Source organism: Microcaecilia unicolor, chromosome 11 (assembly GCF_901765095.1).
Source record: "Microcaecilia unicolor chromosome 11, aMicUni1.1, whole genome shotgun sequence".
In the NCBI taxonomy this organism is placed as follows: Eukaryota; Metazoa; Chordata; class Amphibia; order Gymnophiona; family Siphonopidae; genus Microcaecilia; species Microcaecilia unicolor.
The window spans coordinates 177,975,205-177,990,296 of record NC_044041.1 but is presented as its reverse complement, the minus strand read 5'-3'; the positions used below and the strand labels follow the sequence as shown (position 1 = coordinate 177,990,296).

Genomic DNA, 15,092 nt, shown 5'->3' with positions numbered 1-15,092 from the left:
GCTATTCCACCAGCAACATTCCATGTAGAAGTCGGCCCTTGCAGATCACCAATGTGGCCGCGCAGGCTTCTGTTTCTGTGAGTCTGACGTCAGACTCACTGAAACACAAGCCTGCGCAGCCTTCTACATGGAATGTTGCTAGTGGAATAGCAACATTCCATGTAGAATCTCCAATAGTATCTATTTTATTTTTGTTACATTTGTACCCTGCGCTTTCCCACTCATGGCAGGCTCAATGCGGCTTACATGGGGCAATGGAGGGTTAAGTGACTTGCCCAGAGTCACAAGGAGCTGCCTGTGCCTGGAGTGGGAATCGAACTCAGTTCAGTTCCCCAGGACCAAAGTCCACCACCCTAACCACTAGGCCACTCCTCCACTCCTTTGACGGTACTTTGCATTGAACCAAACAGTGGTAATAGTGTAATATAAGTATAGTATTGCTTTGTCTCGACGCAACTATACACTGCTATCATTTTGGCTTACAATATTGAAGTCACATAAAAATTATTTTATAACAATAAACTGGATAAATAGCAATTTCCAGAATGCCATCAGATCTAGTTCAATCTATAACTCCGACAGCAATCCATTTTAACAGATAGGTGCAGTAATTGAAAATGTTCAATCATGGTTACATTTCAGTCTCACATTTCTGAAAGATGGTAGTGTTAAGCGTCGTTGTCCCTCCCCCCCCTCCCGTGAATACAAAGCAAGATAAGTACAACATTTTTCCAGAGATCAAGTTTACAATACTGTAGTTTTGTAAGCTTGATCTGTGGCTGAACTGGCAGCCAGCGTAACTCCTGCAATACACACACAACACAGGGTTCTCTTGTTTGTTGCAACACATTCTCCTTCTGTCTCCTCCCCCTCTCCAACATCATCACTGTTCTTACTATTTTCCTTCCTATCACCACCTTCTCATTCCTCCCCTACCCATGCATTGCTACTTTCTCCCCCCCCCCCCCCCCCAATCATCTTCTACTGGCAAGAGGACTTGGGTGAGTAGCCCTTCTTATCCCTTCCACCCTTGCCATCTTCCTACTGAAACTGGGCCTTGTATAGGGTTACCATATTTGCGGAGACAAAAAAGAGGACAGAAAAAAAAATGGTTGCTACTTTTGCTAAAGTAGAGGAGTGAGGTAGCCGTGTTAGTCCACTCTTAAGGTTATCAATAGAAATCAAACAAAATAAAACGTGGAAAAGAAAATAAGATGATACCTTTTTTATTGGACATAATACATTTCTTGATTAGCTTTCGAAGGTTGCCCTTCTTCGTCAGGTCGGAAATAAGCAAATGTGCTAGCTGACAGTGTATATAAGTGAAAACATTCAAGCATTACTATGACAGTCTGACAGGGTGGGAGGATGGGGGTGGGTAGGAGGTATGCATGGGGACATCAAAGCATATCATTGATATTCTAACAGGATGGGTGTGGATAATTGAGGGGTGGGGTGATCAACAGAGAAATACAGCTTTATGGTTTATAATGGGCTAGGAACCCCAGATCCTTGTTAAGTCCTTTCTGTTGGGTGTTAAAATATTCAATCATTCTGACTTCAAAGGTCTTACGTTCTTGTATGGTTTTAAAGTTACCTTTCAGGATTCTCACTGTGAAGTCACTGGTACAGTGACCTGGTCCTGTAAAATACTTTTGCTAAAGAAATATCTATATTCTATATATATAAAAGGCACCACTGAAGCCTCCAGCCGGAAGTGTGAAGCGCCAGAGATATCCGGTTTCCCCATGAGTGAAGGAAAACAGCACAGCAGGAAATCCCAGGAAACAGTGAAGGACTCAGAGGGGGGAGGGGAGAGAGATGCCCTCACTCTCTCTGTAACAAAAACACAGAACAGCAGCAAACAACACTGAAGGACTGGACTCGGAGGGGGGAGGGGGAGGGAGAGAGAGAGAGGGCAGAGGGCAGGGACACACACACTCCCACATGCACACTCTGAAGAAAACCTTGCTAGCCCCCCGTTTCATTTGCATCAGAAACGGGTTTTTTTTACTAGTTTAATCATAATTTATGAACACATCAAATAGTGACTTACAGTACAAGAAAATCTACTTTACAAGTACTTCTGGATTTCAGTTTGACGGAGTCTGAGCCGAATCGTACTTCTCCGAAGAGTTCATATCCCTCAACAATTTTGGCTGGCTTCTGAGATACATGTGAAAGTCTTGGCATGACATAGGCTTAAAGTCGTGCTGCACGAGCAAAATTCCTTTGACAGATTCAACCAGCAGGGGAACAGAGAGGGGATCAGCAATGCCTTTCTCTCTCTTTAGCACCCTCATGTATCCAGACTGACTAATAAGCCACACACAACTGCCTCAACACATGTACACGCTCTTGCAGAAGGGTTGGAAAGAATTCCATAAGTTATGCTCTGCATGCTTTTCCTCACTTATTTTATGTTGATTTTAGCCACTGTTAAAAAACAGTATGCCCCTGTAGCTGAAATCAGCTTGAGTGCCTAAAGTCTATCAAGTTCTTAATGCGCAGAGTTGTCCTGCCCCATTCCCCAGCTGGAAAGAGGGGTCATGATTATTCCCACTCCTTCTGATGTCAGTGAAATGGGCTCAAAATCTATTGGTTAGTTGCCAAATGAATTTGACACTGTGAGCTTCAGGAATGTAAAAGTCATTGCAGGTTATTTTGTGCTAAAGCAGAAGTGTTTTGGTATTTTTTTTTTTTTACCATAGATTTGGTTGGTCATGAGAGGTGTTTATCCAGGGAAGAGTATGTAGAGTGCTTTGTACCTGACTGGCTATTTGAAATTTGAGATGTAGTAGTTTCTGGGTTATTTCTACATTGCACTTACATTTTTTTTTTTTAAGTACAGGTTAGCCATGTTTGGATGGTTAGTCTGAGAAAGTAGTGTTAAAAATAAACATCATTAGACTAGATCATTTAATATTAATCTTTTTTAAAAAAACGTTTGGGAAGACTGGTTTGGGTTCATTGAAGGTGTAAAAATGTGGAGTCTCCTGCTTAAAATGTGACATTTGTACCTAAAATTCAGCAAATAAAGAACAAGAAGCAAAAAAAAAAAAAAAGTTAAACCCTGAATTATAAAATAGACAAAATAAAAAAAATAAGAGAATATCAAACAAAATAACAAGCCAAATAGCAACAATAACAAAAAAAGTGACAAAGTAAGGAACAATATTTCCTTGGTTCCTAAATAATTTTGGACTGGCCCTTGTGTTTTCTCAATTATTTCTACCCCAGCTACCTCCACGTTCAGAATTAGAATAGATGGTACATCCAAATTTGTTTAAGATTATTCCAGGAGCTGTTCAGTCCAAACTGTCGAACGAGGTTCGGCTCAGCTACGCTGCCATGTAGAGTAACCTAGTTTCAATTCCCGGCTCGGGTTTTTACTCCAGGCACCAGTTGTGAGGGGGACAGAGTCAGTCATTTCACTGTGGTGGCACCTAGAGGGGCATAATCGAACGGGGACGACCATCTCTAAGGGCGTGCCGGCGAAGGGGCGGGGCAACTCGTATTTACGAAACAAGATGGGCGTCCATCTTTCGTTTCGATAATACGGTCAGGGACGCCCAAATCTCAACATTTAGGTCGACCTTAGAGTCTAGTGAGACTCCTTGTTTCAGTGGGATGTGAAAGCAGTGAATTTGCAGTCAGGAGGAGTGCATGCTGTAGTTGATCTGCAGCTGAAGAGGGTTTTTTTTTTTTTTTTTTGCACCTGTAGAATATCGGGAGAAAACCTGGACAGTGTGAAGTGGAAGGAGAAATATCCAGAATGTGGGTTTAACACATTCTGGAATGGGGAGTTTGCTGGTAGTTGCAAATGAGAAGAAAATTTCACAGAGGGGAGTCACCACAGTTAAGGAGTCCACTAAAGTATCCGAGAGGAGTTTTGACGTTCATAGAAACCCCTACGTATGTTTTGAACTTCAGATGGGATGCATCTACGCTTTTTGGGCTTATCCGTGTCCCAGGCTGTTTGAAAGTCATTTGTACTGCGTCTGCTGTTTCAGTCAAAGGCTTTAGTATTGAAACGCCCACTGAAGTGAGTGCTGCAAGAATTTCCCAAGACCTGATGGTCTTAAAAGAAGTCTCCTCCTGCTGGAGGGAGCTCCTGGGGTGCATAGAAGCTCCACAGCTCCCTAATATGCTCTCTTGTCTTGCCCATGTGAAAGGGAGAATTATGAATCAGGCAGTGACAGTAATAGGGTACAGGTAAAGTAATGTAACAGAAAATAAACCTTTGTAGTGCATTCCCATAATGGACTTGATCTCCCTCAGGCTACAGGATGTTAGTTTTTAGCCAGTCAGAATTTGTCTGCAGAAAATGCGTTTGGATAGAGTCAGCATAACAATTATCATGTGTGTCTTTGTTTATATTTGTCTCCACGTGTCCGTGTACATATGGTGACTCGTGCTTTACCATCTCTGCTTGCAGTGCAACATGCAAACTGTTCGAGTTCGGTCAACCTGACTGTCAAGTGGTTACTGCGCAGCTCACGCTGTCACAATGAAGTTGACTTGGACGTAAGTCAAGTAGGTTGATTGACGGGGAAAGGGTGTGGCTTAGTCAGGACAGAAGCCGCAGGACAAGCAGAGAAGCAAGGCAGATTGTGAGAAGTAGAATTGCAAATCTCTGCAGTGTGTTTTTCAAAGGTAATGTCTGTCCCTATGCATCGTTTTAAGCAGGTATAGTTCTAGTTCTGACTGAGAAAGAGACTGCTCCTGCTCTCAGGTACAGTAGTGTCCATGCACTTTGCATATTCATAGCTATTAATGAGCTGTTCTCTGGTGTCCTGTCAACAGGTAACGACGACAGAGAAGTACCTGCAGTATGCCGCTTCACAGGTGATGGAAGGAGGGTCTGGAAAGTACATTCTGCATCAATATGAACCCTTTCCCTGCGCTGAGCTTGACAAGAACCACTGGGTAGGAAGGCATTTACCTTCTGGGGAGGGCAAAGGACAAGGTTCCAAGTTGTTTGACTTTTTCCAGATGATGTTTAGCATAGTAACATAGTAGATGACGGCAGAAAAAGACCTGCATTGTCCATCTAGTCTGCCCAAGATAAACTCGTATGTGTATACCTTACCTTGAATTTGTACCTGTCTTTTTCAGGGCACAGACTGTATAAGTCTGCCCAGCAGTATTTCCCACCTCCCAACCACCAGTCCCGCCTCCCATCACCGGCTCTGATACAGACCGTATAAGTCTGCCCTCCCCTATCCTAGCCTCCCAACCACCAACCCCTCTTCCCCCCACCTGCTCCGCCACCCAATTTCAGCTAAGCTTCTGAGGATCCATTCCTTCTGCACAGGATCCCTTTATGCATATCCCACGCATGTTTGAATTACGTTACCGTTTTCATCTCCACACCTCCCGCGGGAGGGCATTCCAAGCGTCCACCACCCTCTCTGTGAAAAAATACTTCTTGACATCTTTCCTGAGTCTGCCCCCCTTCAATCTCATTTCATGTCCTCTCGTTCTACCGCCTTCCCATCTCCGGAAAAGATTAGTTTGTGGATTAATACCTTTCAAATATTTGAACGTCTGTATCATATCACCCCTGTTCCTCCTTTCCTCCAGGGTATACATGTTCAGGTCAGCAAGTCTGTCTTCATACGTCTTGGAACGCAAATCCCATACCATCCTCGTAGCTTTTCTTTGCACCGCTTCCATTTTTTTAACATCCTTCGCAAGGTACAGCCTCCAAAACTGAACACAATACTCCAGGTGGGGCCTCACCAACGTCTTATACAGGGGCATTAAAACCTCTTTTCTTCTGCTGGTCACTCCTCTCTCTATACAGCCTAGCAATCTTCTAGCTACGGCCACCGCCTTGTCGCACTGTTTCGTCGCCTTCAGGTCCTCAGATACTATCACCCCAAGATCCCTCTCCCCGTCCGTGCCTCCCTGGCCTTTCCAACTTGGCTGCCTACAGTAGAATGTTGCAGCCTTTACATTGTATTGTGTGAAGGAGGGCTCTGACTCTATTTCTAATGCTGCGTCTGTAGGGGGGGGGGGGGGTCTCTTCCTCTTGGTTTTGCAAGCATCTGTTTTCTTAAGTTCAGGAAACTTGATTGGCATGGTACCAAAGTAACGTAATACCTTCTGAACCTGACTGTAACTTGCTGGAGCCACAACTGAAAAAAGGCGTGCGCCAAATCCAAAAATAGTTATTTTTATTTATTTATTTAGATTTTGCTCACACCTTTTTCAGTAGTAGCTCAAGGTGAGTTACATTCAGGCACTCTGGATATTTCTCTGTCCCAGGAGGGCTCACAATCTAAGTTTGTACCTGAGGCAATAGAGGGTTAAGTGACTTGCCCAAGATCACAAGGAGCAGCAGTGGGATTTGAACCGGCCACCTCTGGATTGCAGGACCGGTGCTCTTAACCACTAGGCCACTCTCAACATTCCGTGTAGAATCTCAAATAGTAGCAACAGAATCTTAAATAGTCGCAACATTCCATGTAGAATCTCAAATATTTATTTATTTAGATTTTGCTCACACCTTTTTCAGTAGTAGCTGAGGGTGAGTTACATTCAGGTACTCTGGATATTTCTCTGTCCCAGGAGGGCTCACAATCTAAGTTTGTACCTGAGGCAATTGAGGGTTACGTGACTTGCCCAAGATCACAAGGAGCAGCAGTGGGATTTGAACCGGCCACCTCTGGATTGCAAGATCGGTGCTCTAACCACTAGGCCACTCCTCCACTCCACTTAGAATGTTAAAAAAAAAAAAATTTAAACATAGTAACATAAATGATGGGTAAAAGCTGTATGGTCCATCTGTTCTGCTCAACAAGGCAGCCAGAGTTGTACCCATGCCCTGTTTTAAAGTGCGAAGGTCATTTTAAGTTTTGCTTTGATTCTTATATAGGGATCACCTATATGACCAATAAATCAAACCAGTGGTATCAGCCTAGGGGCATCAAGACCAATCCCAGCATGGGATCTCCGAGTAACATATTTGTCCTATTGTCTGTAAAATTGTTTAATGTGACCAGCTCTTATAGCAGTCATTTTTGACATCTGGTATAAATGGTCCATCTTGTGGATAACCTTCAACAGCGGAGGCAGAAGGGGGCTCCTCCAGGCAGACGCCAGAGTAATTTTCTCTGCTACCATCCATACTGAGGCTAGATGCGTAGCCGGAGGAACCCCAATGGGGCAAAAATGTAAAGGCAGGTCTCTGCCATGGCGGGGTAGCGCACATAAGTGATTTGGTTAAGTATATTCAGTAACTCTGTCCATAAATCTGTATCTTAGGACATATCCACCAAATATGAAGCATGTCTCCCACCTCTGTTTCTGTCGGGTTTCTGTCGTATTCTGTGTGTTCCATCCTCCAGACCAGTCCAGAACAAATGTGTTATGCTCCTCAACCAGCAGATGGAGACAGAACCCTGCATTGTATAGGGCACTGTGCAGCTACCACATGCTCAGTATCTTCAACAGATGGTAGATGGCCATGTCATGCAGTGTTATGGTCTGATTAGAGAGGTTCTTGGGCTGAGTTGGAGAGCTGGATTCCAGTTGAGTGAATACCATAAAGAGGGCATCCATGATTCAGCTGGTGGTGGCTGCTTGTTTGGCAGACACCTGGAGGAATCCAGGTTTCTTCCCTTAATCTCCACTGGGAGCAGTTTCTTTTCATCCTAGTATTCAGTGAGGCTGTGGTTTCACCTGCCCCACCCCCTTTTCTTGACGGTTAAAAAAAAAAAAAAAAGACTTGGGTGAGCTTGTGATTCTCCAGGCGGGACTTTGCAGGTTTTGGGACCAGTGCTTTAGGAACAGAGTAACAGCAGGCACTGGGAAGTTGAGAATGCCGGCCATGTTGCTACCTGCAGCCTTGGGGACCCAATCCTTGTTGGATCCGCTCCTCTTAATGGAGGGGGGGGGAGCCGTTTGCCTTGTCAGCCATCTCCTTGTGCTGAGATGGTCAAGATTTCCTCTGGACAGAGGGATGTGCTCTTTTAACATAGGAATTTCTTCTAAAACAGGCAAATAGTGCCCTCTTCTCTGAGTGCAAGGGGCCAGCCTAGGGCCGCGATAAGGCCTGTGAGGGCCATTTGGTATTCCTTAGCATCCCTCCGGACCGGCCCAGGATTGGACTGATGGGTTGTGCACGCCTACCAGCAGGTTGGAGACTGAGAAAAAAACTCTGACTCTAGCGAGCCAATAGGAGCCCTGGTCATGTGACCCTAGCCCCAGTATTTTCTCAGTCTCCCAGCAGGTAGGAGTGAGCCCATTAGTCTCTCTTTATTGTCTTTCAGCTTTTTCTTTATTGTTGGCTTTATTCTGCTTTTATTCTGTGCCATAGGAATTCTTTGAGGCTTGTTAGGTGTTCTTTTCAGTTTGGTTGACTTTCAGCCTCAGGGGTGAAAACTCGGGTGTCCTGGGTCCCTCCCCCCTTGTTCCTCCCCACCTCCCTTATTATTTAATTCAGTTTCGAAGGGAAGGGTTGCCCTTTGATTAGCAAGGGGATTTTACCTTTGGGAGAGGCAGCCAGATGTAAAAAGAAGCTAAATTTGTTTTACTGCCACGGACCTCTTCAGTCCCCATTGATTAAACGAGCAGGCAGCTCTGTTACTGTCAAGTGTGTGTGGTGTGGCTGGTTAGCATTTCCACAGCAGGGAAACATAAAGAGTACAGATTTCTTTACCTGGTCTGGCTCCCATCACTGTTTGTTTTTGGGGGATTTGTGTGTTTAATTTGAGCGCTATTTAAAAAAAAAAAAAAGTTCAGTTTCGGCGCGAATTGTCTGTCTGTCTGCAAATGGCGTTCGTTTACAATTAATAATTTAAAAAAGACAAAAATTGTAAACTGCCTTGACCCAGTCCTTGGAATTTGGCGGGTTATCAGGAATCTAAATAAACATAAAGATAAACATCTTATGGTGGTGGAGGATTGGGAGACCCCCTTCTGACCCATCTGTCCCTGGGCTGGAGTGTGCTGCTTTCAGCCTGAGAGGCAGGGAGTCTGATTTGCAAAGCTGGTGAGCGAGCATGATGACCCTGCAGTGGTCTACCTGTTTCGGCGAGAGACGCTGCCGGCAATTATCAGGTGTTGGAGGCGCTTACTGTCTCTGAAGGTCCAGTGCAAGAAGCAAGAATGTCTCGAGATCCCATCCTGGAAGGCCTGCAAAAAGCTATGAAAGCCCTTCTGGTAACCAGTGATCAAAGCTCTTAATTTCAGTGTCTCAGGATTGGTCCTTGAAGAGAAGAAGCTTATACTTCCTCAGGTTGGATGCCTTAGTTACAGCGGTGACAAGAACACAACCATCCAAGTGGAGGATGGCACAATCTCTAGGATTGTAAACTTGAGACCTTGTTGAAGCAGGCTTTTTAGGTACCAGCCTTATGTCTTCAAGCAGCTGTGCATGTGTCTCAAGCTTGCTTGCTCTGGGTGCAGCAGTGTCCAGAAATGTCTTTTGGGGGATCACTTTTGAAAGTCCATCAGAGGCCGCATGTGTAGAGGCCGGATTGTGCTATGTTGAAAATGCCTCATATGATCTTATCAGGACTTCTGCAAGAAGCATGGTGGTTTCCTTCAGATGTTTATGGTTAGGTCATCGCTTGAACTCTCGGCAGCCATTTTGAAGCGGCGCTGGGAGCGAGAGGTCTGCGGCAGCGCTGGGCAGGAAAGAGGGGGCTGTTTCCTGCCCCGAAGAGGCGACGATAAAGTACGGGAGGGGAGGGAATGTGAATGGAGTCATGTAGGTGGAGGGAGGGAGCTGTAAAAAAAAAAAAAAAAAAAGTGAGTGGAGGGAGGCTGTAAAAAAGATTGTGGAGGGGACATACATGGGAGGAGAGAGAGGGAATCTGTCTTTCTTTTGGGGGGGGGTCAAGGTGACGGGGCGGAGCAGGGTGTGATGGGGCGTGGCTGAATTATATTTTGTGTCTTTTTTTTTTTTTTTTTGTCATGGCAAATATGGTAACCCTATTCTAGAGTGTTACTATGTTCAGCTTTTTGGTTATTCAAGAAACTTTTGAAATTGTGTTGAAAATTTTTATTTTTTTTAACCTGTAGTGCCCGGGATTTGCAGTAGTTTTCAAGCATGTTTGGTTTATTTGTCAGATAGGGGGGATAAAGTAACCAGATTGTCTGTTTGCATTCAGCTTTGTGCTCTTTAATTGTTTAGCTCATTGTGGGGAAGATCTCTGATGTAAATATTGAAGAGGGTGGGGCTCAGATTACATCCTGTATTCATTCTTCCCTGCTAAAGCTGTGGGCCACCCTTGTTTATCTTTACCTTACAGCTGATGGATAAATACAATTAAATCCATGTATCATAGTGTTTCCTCCCAAGGTTCATTTGATGACCTGCTAGGAAATAGATGCCCTCCATTGCAGACCTCTTTTATTTCTTTATGACCCAAAATTAGACATCTTTTTGTTCAGAAAAAAGCTTTGCTTCCATTTATGGGCCAACCTGTCATCCAAAAATGGCTGCTAAAGTATGCAAAAATAAAAGTGGCCAGTGAAAACCATAAAAACATGCCAGAAAACACTCCATTTGGGAAGCAAAACCAGTGCTGGGCAGACTTCTACAGTCTACGCCCTGGTTGTGACTGAATAACTAAGGATGGGCTGGAGTGTAAATTTTAAGGGGCTTCAACGTTAGCTTCAGAACTTTCAGTACAAGAACAGTGCTGGGTAGACTTCTACGGTCTGTGCCCTGAGAAAGGCAAGGACAAATCAAGCTCGGGTACACATGTAAAGTATCACATACCATGTAAAATGAGTTTATCTTGTTGGGCAGACTGGATGGACCATACAGGTCTCTATCTGCCATCATTTATTATGTTACTATGAAGTGCTGGTTCTGGATTTTATTAAAGAAATCTCAAGTGAGATGCCCTAGGCTCCCTGGTGCTGTCCCCGAGCGAGACAGCTCCCAAGATCCTCAGCAGAGCCCTCTTCATTTTCTCCCAGAGGGTATCTTCCTTTGATTTGTTGTGAAATGAGACTTTCTGTTCTGTGCGGAAGCCTGCTGCGTGAGAGGGGCCTGGTAAATCCTCGGCAGATTATTCTGCCCGGTTTTATCTTTGTGTGTAACCTCTGCTCCCAGCTGTTCCAGACTAACCTGGGAGGGACTGGACTGGCCGGATGCTCCTTCTCCTTCAAGTTCACTGATGAGCACCTTGAGGAAGGAAGCAGCAAGAGGACATTAGCTGCTAGCAATTATGGTTGAAGAGGAGCTCCACTCCGCTAAGATGATCAGTCTCTTCAGAAAGGAGATGCTAGTGTCTTTTATTCCCAGGTGGTTTCTTCTCTTCAGATGTCTGATTCATCAGTCTAAGAGAGACCTGTCCCAGAGGAGGAGAGTCAGAAGCCTTCCAGAGCATTACCCCTCCATGAAGGCAGTTGAGCATATGGTGTAGATGGAGTGGGAGTCCTCTGACGGGGCCTTTTAAGGGCAGCAAATTATGAGCATGTTTATCCTCTTCCAGTAAAGGCCAAGGAAAACGTCATCTGAATTCTGAGAGTGGATACTCGGGTCTAAACAGATAGCTGTTTAGTTTGAAGGCACATTTCTCAAGGATCCGCAGGCATTTGGGGTTCCCAGGTTTACTGTTCTTCAGGCTTGGTTATTCAGTCCTCCTTTTGCATGGGCTGTGTAGCACATTGTTCCCAGAGAATCATGAGGCGATGTGTCTGGGTTGTAGAACAGCTTTTTTAGTGGAGCCCATTGTGGCCTTATCAGAATCTTTTTTTTTTTTTTTTAAATCTTGGCCAGTAGTGTTATGGTTGTGATACAGAGGTGGTGACAGTGGCACAATTGGTAGCAGCAATGAGGTTTGATGAACAGGAGAAGGCATGACATCACGAAGCTGAAGCCAAACCACCCAAGGTTGTTTTCATTCTCTCCAGTGCAGCTGCCACCATCTTGGTACACCCAAAACAATGTAATTGATAGGGTGACAAGCTCCGCCTGCTGGATTCAGCCCAGGTAATAGAAAAGCATGTTCCTGCCATCTCCTATTCACCAAACCTTGAGTAGCAGACACAGCTTCTAAGGCATGTGTCAGCAAGTTTTCCTTCAAAGGGAAACTGTTTGCAGAGGACCTGGAAAAGATGGCTGAGGATTTGGAGTCTGAACCCTAGAAACCCCTAGGGACAATGTTAGTCTTGTTTTCCAGGACTAAGAGGCATCATATTACAGACCAGGAAAGCATCTCCCCCTCAAGTAGTTAGATATTGAGGGAAGTTTTCAGTATTTACGTGGGGTGTGGAAGTTAAATCTCAGTTACTTGACATTAACCCCCCCCCCCCCCTTTTAGAAAGCCACGCTAGCGGTTGCCAGTGCGGTAATGCCGACAGCCCATTCTAAGTGAATAGGCTGTGTTGGCATTATTGCACCGGCAGCCACTAGAGTGGCTTTGTAAAAAGGAGGATAGGTTTCTATTAGACGTGTGTAATTTAATTTTACAAAATTTTACGTGCCTTTGAGACTTTTTTTTTAAATCTTATGTGAGATCATCAGGTTTGATTTCAACTTAGAAGTCCTTGATGTGCTCAGTCTGGATTATTTAGGTTTTGAGACCCCTCTACATTTCCTTCTTAGTTTCAGAATGACATCTTGGCTTCATAGAGCTCTTGTTAGTGTTTTTTTTGTTGTTGTTGTTCTTTAGTGCAACATTTATCTTCAGAGAGTGAGTAGATAACCGAGCTGCTGCTGTTTTTATACTTAGCATGTTCTTAGTATAGATGATAAAAATTAATAACCAGAATAGTTTTTAAGGCTGATTCTTCTTGTACCATGTACTGAGAGTTTTTTTTTCCATGTTAAGTTTGCCTTGTAGTTTTGTAAGATTTGCCAAATGGTGCTCAACAAGGCTCATAACATTTACATTTCAGATACTCTTAAGTCCGTTCCCCAGAGAGTGTGGTGAAAGTGAGTGTCTTAAGCAGTAGAGGATAAACGTGGCTTGCCTACAGGTCACAGGAGTGTCAGTTGAGAGTGTATGATTTGACCCTTGTTTTTCGTAGTTCTAGTCTCAGTTGCTTTACTCATTAGATTGCTTTTGATGCTGAACTGTTCTTCGTAAGCTTCTAAATACTTATTTATTTGTTTTTCTTTAGCTGGCAGTCAAAGTGTTGGAAAGACCAACTTCACTGATTCCGCAGGTAAAGTGGAAGACATGCTCCCGGCTTCATCTCCTTTGGAGGCAATGGGATGTCTGTACGCACAGTTAATTAGCCTTTCTAAAATGTTCCGGCCAGAGACCCAGAGCAGAGTATATATTTCCAAAACTCAAACACAGAGACTTATCTCTGCCATGTGGGTTCCTTCTTCATACTTTGAGCTAACATAGAATATGACTTGTAACAAGCAGATGTTTAGCCTATAGAGACAATTTCCAAAGTTTTTTACACGACTAAACAATTGATTTACTTGTGTTGAGGGGGAGAGGGGAGTGAAATTGTGTGATCCCCTTTTGTGGGTAAAAGGGGTAGGCAGGTCTGAGGCATGGTTAAGTTGAAGAGGGCCTATAGTTGGCCTTATGTCAACAGGAAATTATGCATGGAGTTTCCCTCTGAAAATACACCATGCGCAGGCCGACTTAACCATTAGACTAGGCAGTGGCCTAGGGCATCAGCTTCTAGGGGGTGGCAGAGAAGCTGCAGTCATGGCAAAACAATAGATCCTGACAGCCATGCAAACTGAAAGAACCATTGTAGCTTATGTTAAATTGCAGAGAAGGTGGGTGATTTTCACATAGCCTGTTTACCAGATAAAAAGCTTTAGGATGTTGCCCTCATTATTTAGAAAACTACGTCGTCCCAATTATGCATGATGTTGGGGTGATCATGACTGTTGAGTTTATCAAAATCTCAGAGCGGGGGGGGGGGGGGGGGTGCTTGAATTTAATTTAGGGGGCAGAAAGCAGAAGGTTTGCCTAGGGCATCTTAATGCCCTTTCACCAGCATTGACTGCGTGCTGGACTGCAAGCTTTAAAATTGCCCCCATGAGGCACACAGGCACTTATGTGCTTTATAAAATAAGTTTGTACAATGACCCCCCCCCCCCCGGTAGTGCAGAAAGCTCTTACTCAAAATCACACCTGCTCCAAAAAACATTGTAAATGTGCACGTGTAATCCTACGCCTGTAATTGCAAAATGTGTCCCAACTACACCCCTGGAATGGTTACAAATTGGGTAAAAGTAGGCACACGTTTCTATGCATTTTTACTAGGCTGTACACTTAATGCGTTTTAACGTGATTAATGCGTTAAAATCATTTTCCATTACGTTCATTCCCACTATTCCAGGACAAATGGGTAGTTATGTCCATCGACCAGCAGGTGGAGATAGAGAATACAGAATGAGCACCACTTCATAGCTCCCTGCTAGCAGCTCAGCTCCTCAGTATCTTCTATCTCCGGCAGGTGGATGGACACACTTCCTCTGTCTCTGAGGCCTTGCTCCTGGTCCAGTTGGTCAACTGGTTCCCGGTTGAGCATAGTGGGCAGACATACCTGGTGGTGCTGGGTCCCTGTCGTGCTTTCCCACCTGGAGTGTTCTGCGTTATTATGGGAGCCTGCTCAGCAGCCAGTCTGCTTCAGAAGATGAGGAACAGTGCAAGCAGCGCAGTGAGTTTGGCGGGCCGGTGGTGCTGTGCCCTGCCATGACGGGGGTGGCTGTGTCCCTTGGGAGCATGGACCTGGGGTAGTGTGTTCTGTGCTGTGCTTGGGCCTCAGGACGTCCTTGGGAGCGATTTGTGCTCACAAAAAAAAAAAAAAGAGCTTTATGGTTGAGTTGTGCTGCGCTCCGGTTTAAAAAAAAAAAAAGCGCACGAAAGACAAGCGAGTGTGTAGTGCAATGCGCCACATGCTTTCCCACGCTGCGACAATCTTCGTTCATGGCAGCCCCCGCTGGGAGAGTGAGGAGCTGCCTGTCTCGCAGCAGGCGGGGTTCCTCGGGCTGCTGCACGGTGTGCAGTCCAGTTCCCAAGTGGAGGGGTTGAGTCGGGGCTCACGCATACAGAGCGCCCTCAGTCGCAGCAGTGCATTTCTTGCAGCTCTGGTCCCCAGTGCAGTGTCTCTGCGCTTCACCTCAGAGGGAGGCGGGAATGGTAGCC

The 15,092-nt window shown here is 44.9% G+C and overlaps 1 protein-coding gene across 2 annotated transcripts in view; it reads left to right on the top strand.

The window, feature by feature from the left end:
- The window catches only part of LOC115481141 (transmembrane protein 87A-like), a 53,804-nt gene that overhangs the window by 11,875 nt on the left and 26,837 nt on the right, over positions 1–15,092 (top strand). The window contains exons 3-5 of one of the 2 annotated variants that reach the window (XM_030220184.1): positions 4,439–4,527; positions 4,807–4,929; positions 13,093–13,137. In XM_030220184.1, the coding sequence (XP_030076044.1) occupies positions 4,439–4,527; positions 4,807–4,929; positions 13,093–13,137 (257 nt within the window). Of the gene's footprint in view, positions 1–4,438; positions 4,537–4,806; positions 4,930–13,092; positions 13,138–15,092 lie in introns of both variants that reach the window. The other variant, XM_030220183.1, reaches the window with a different exon arrangement.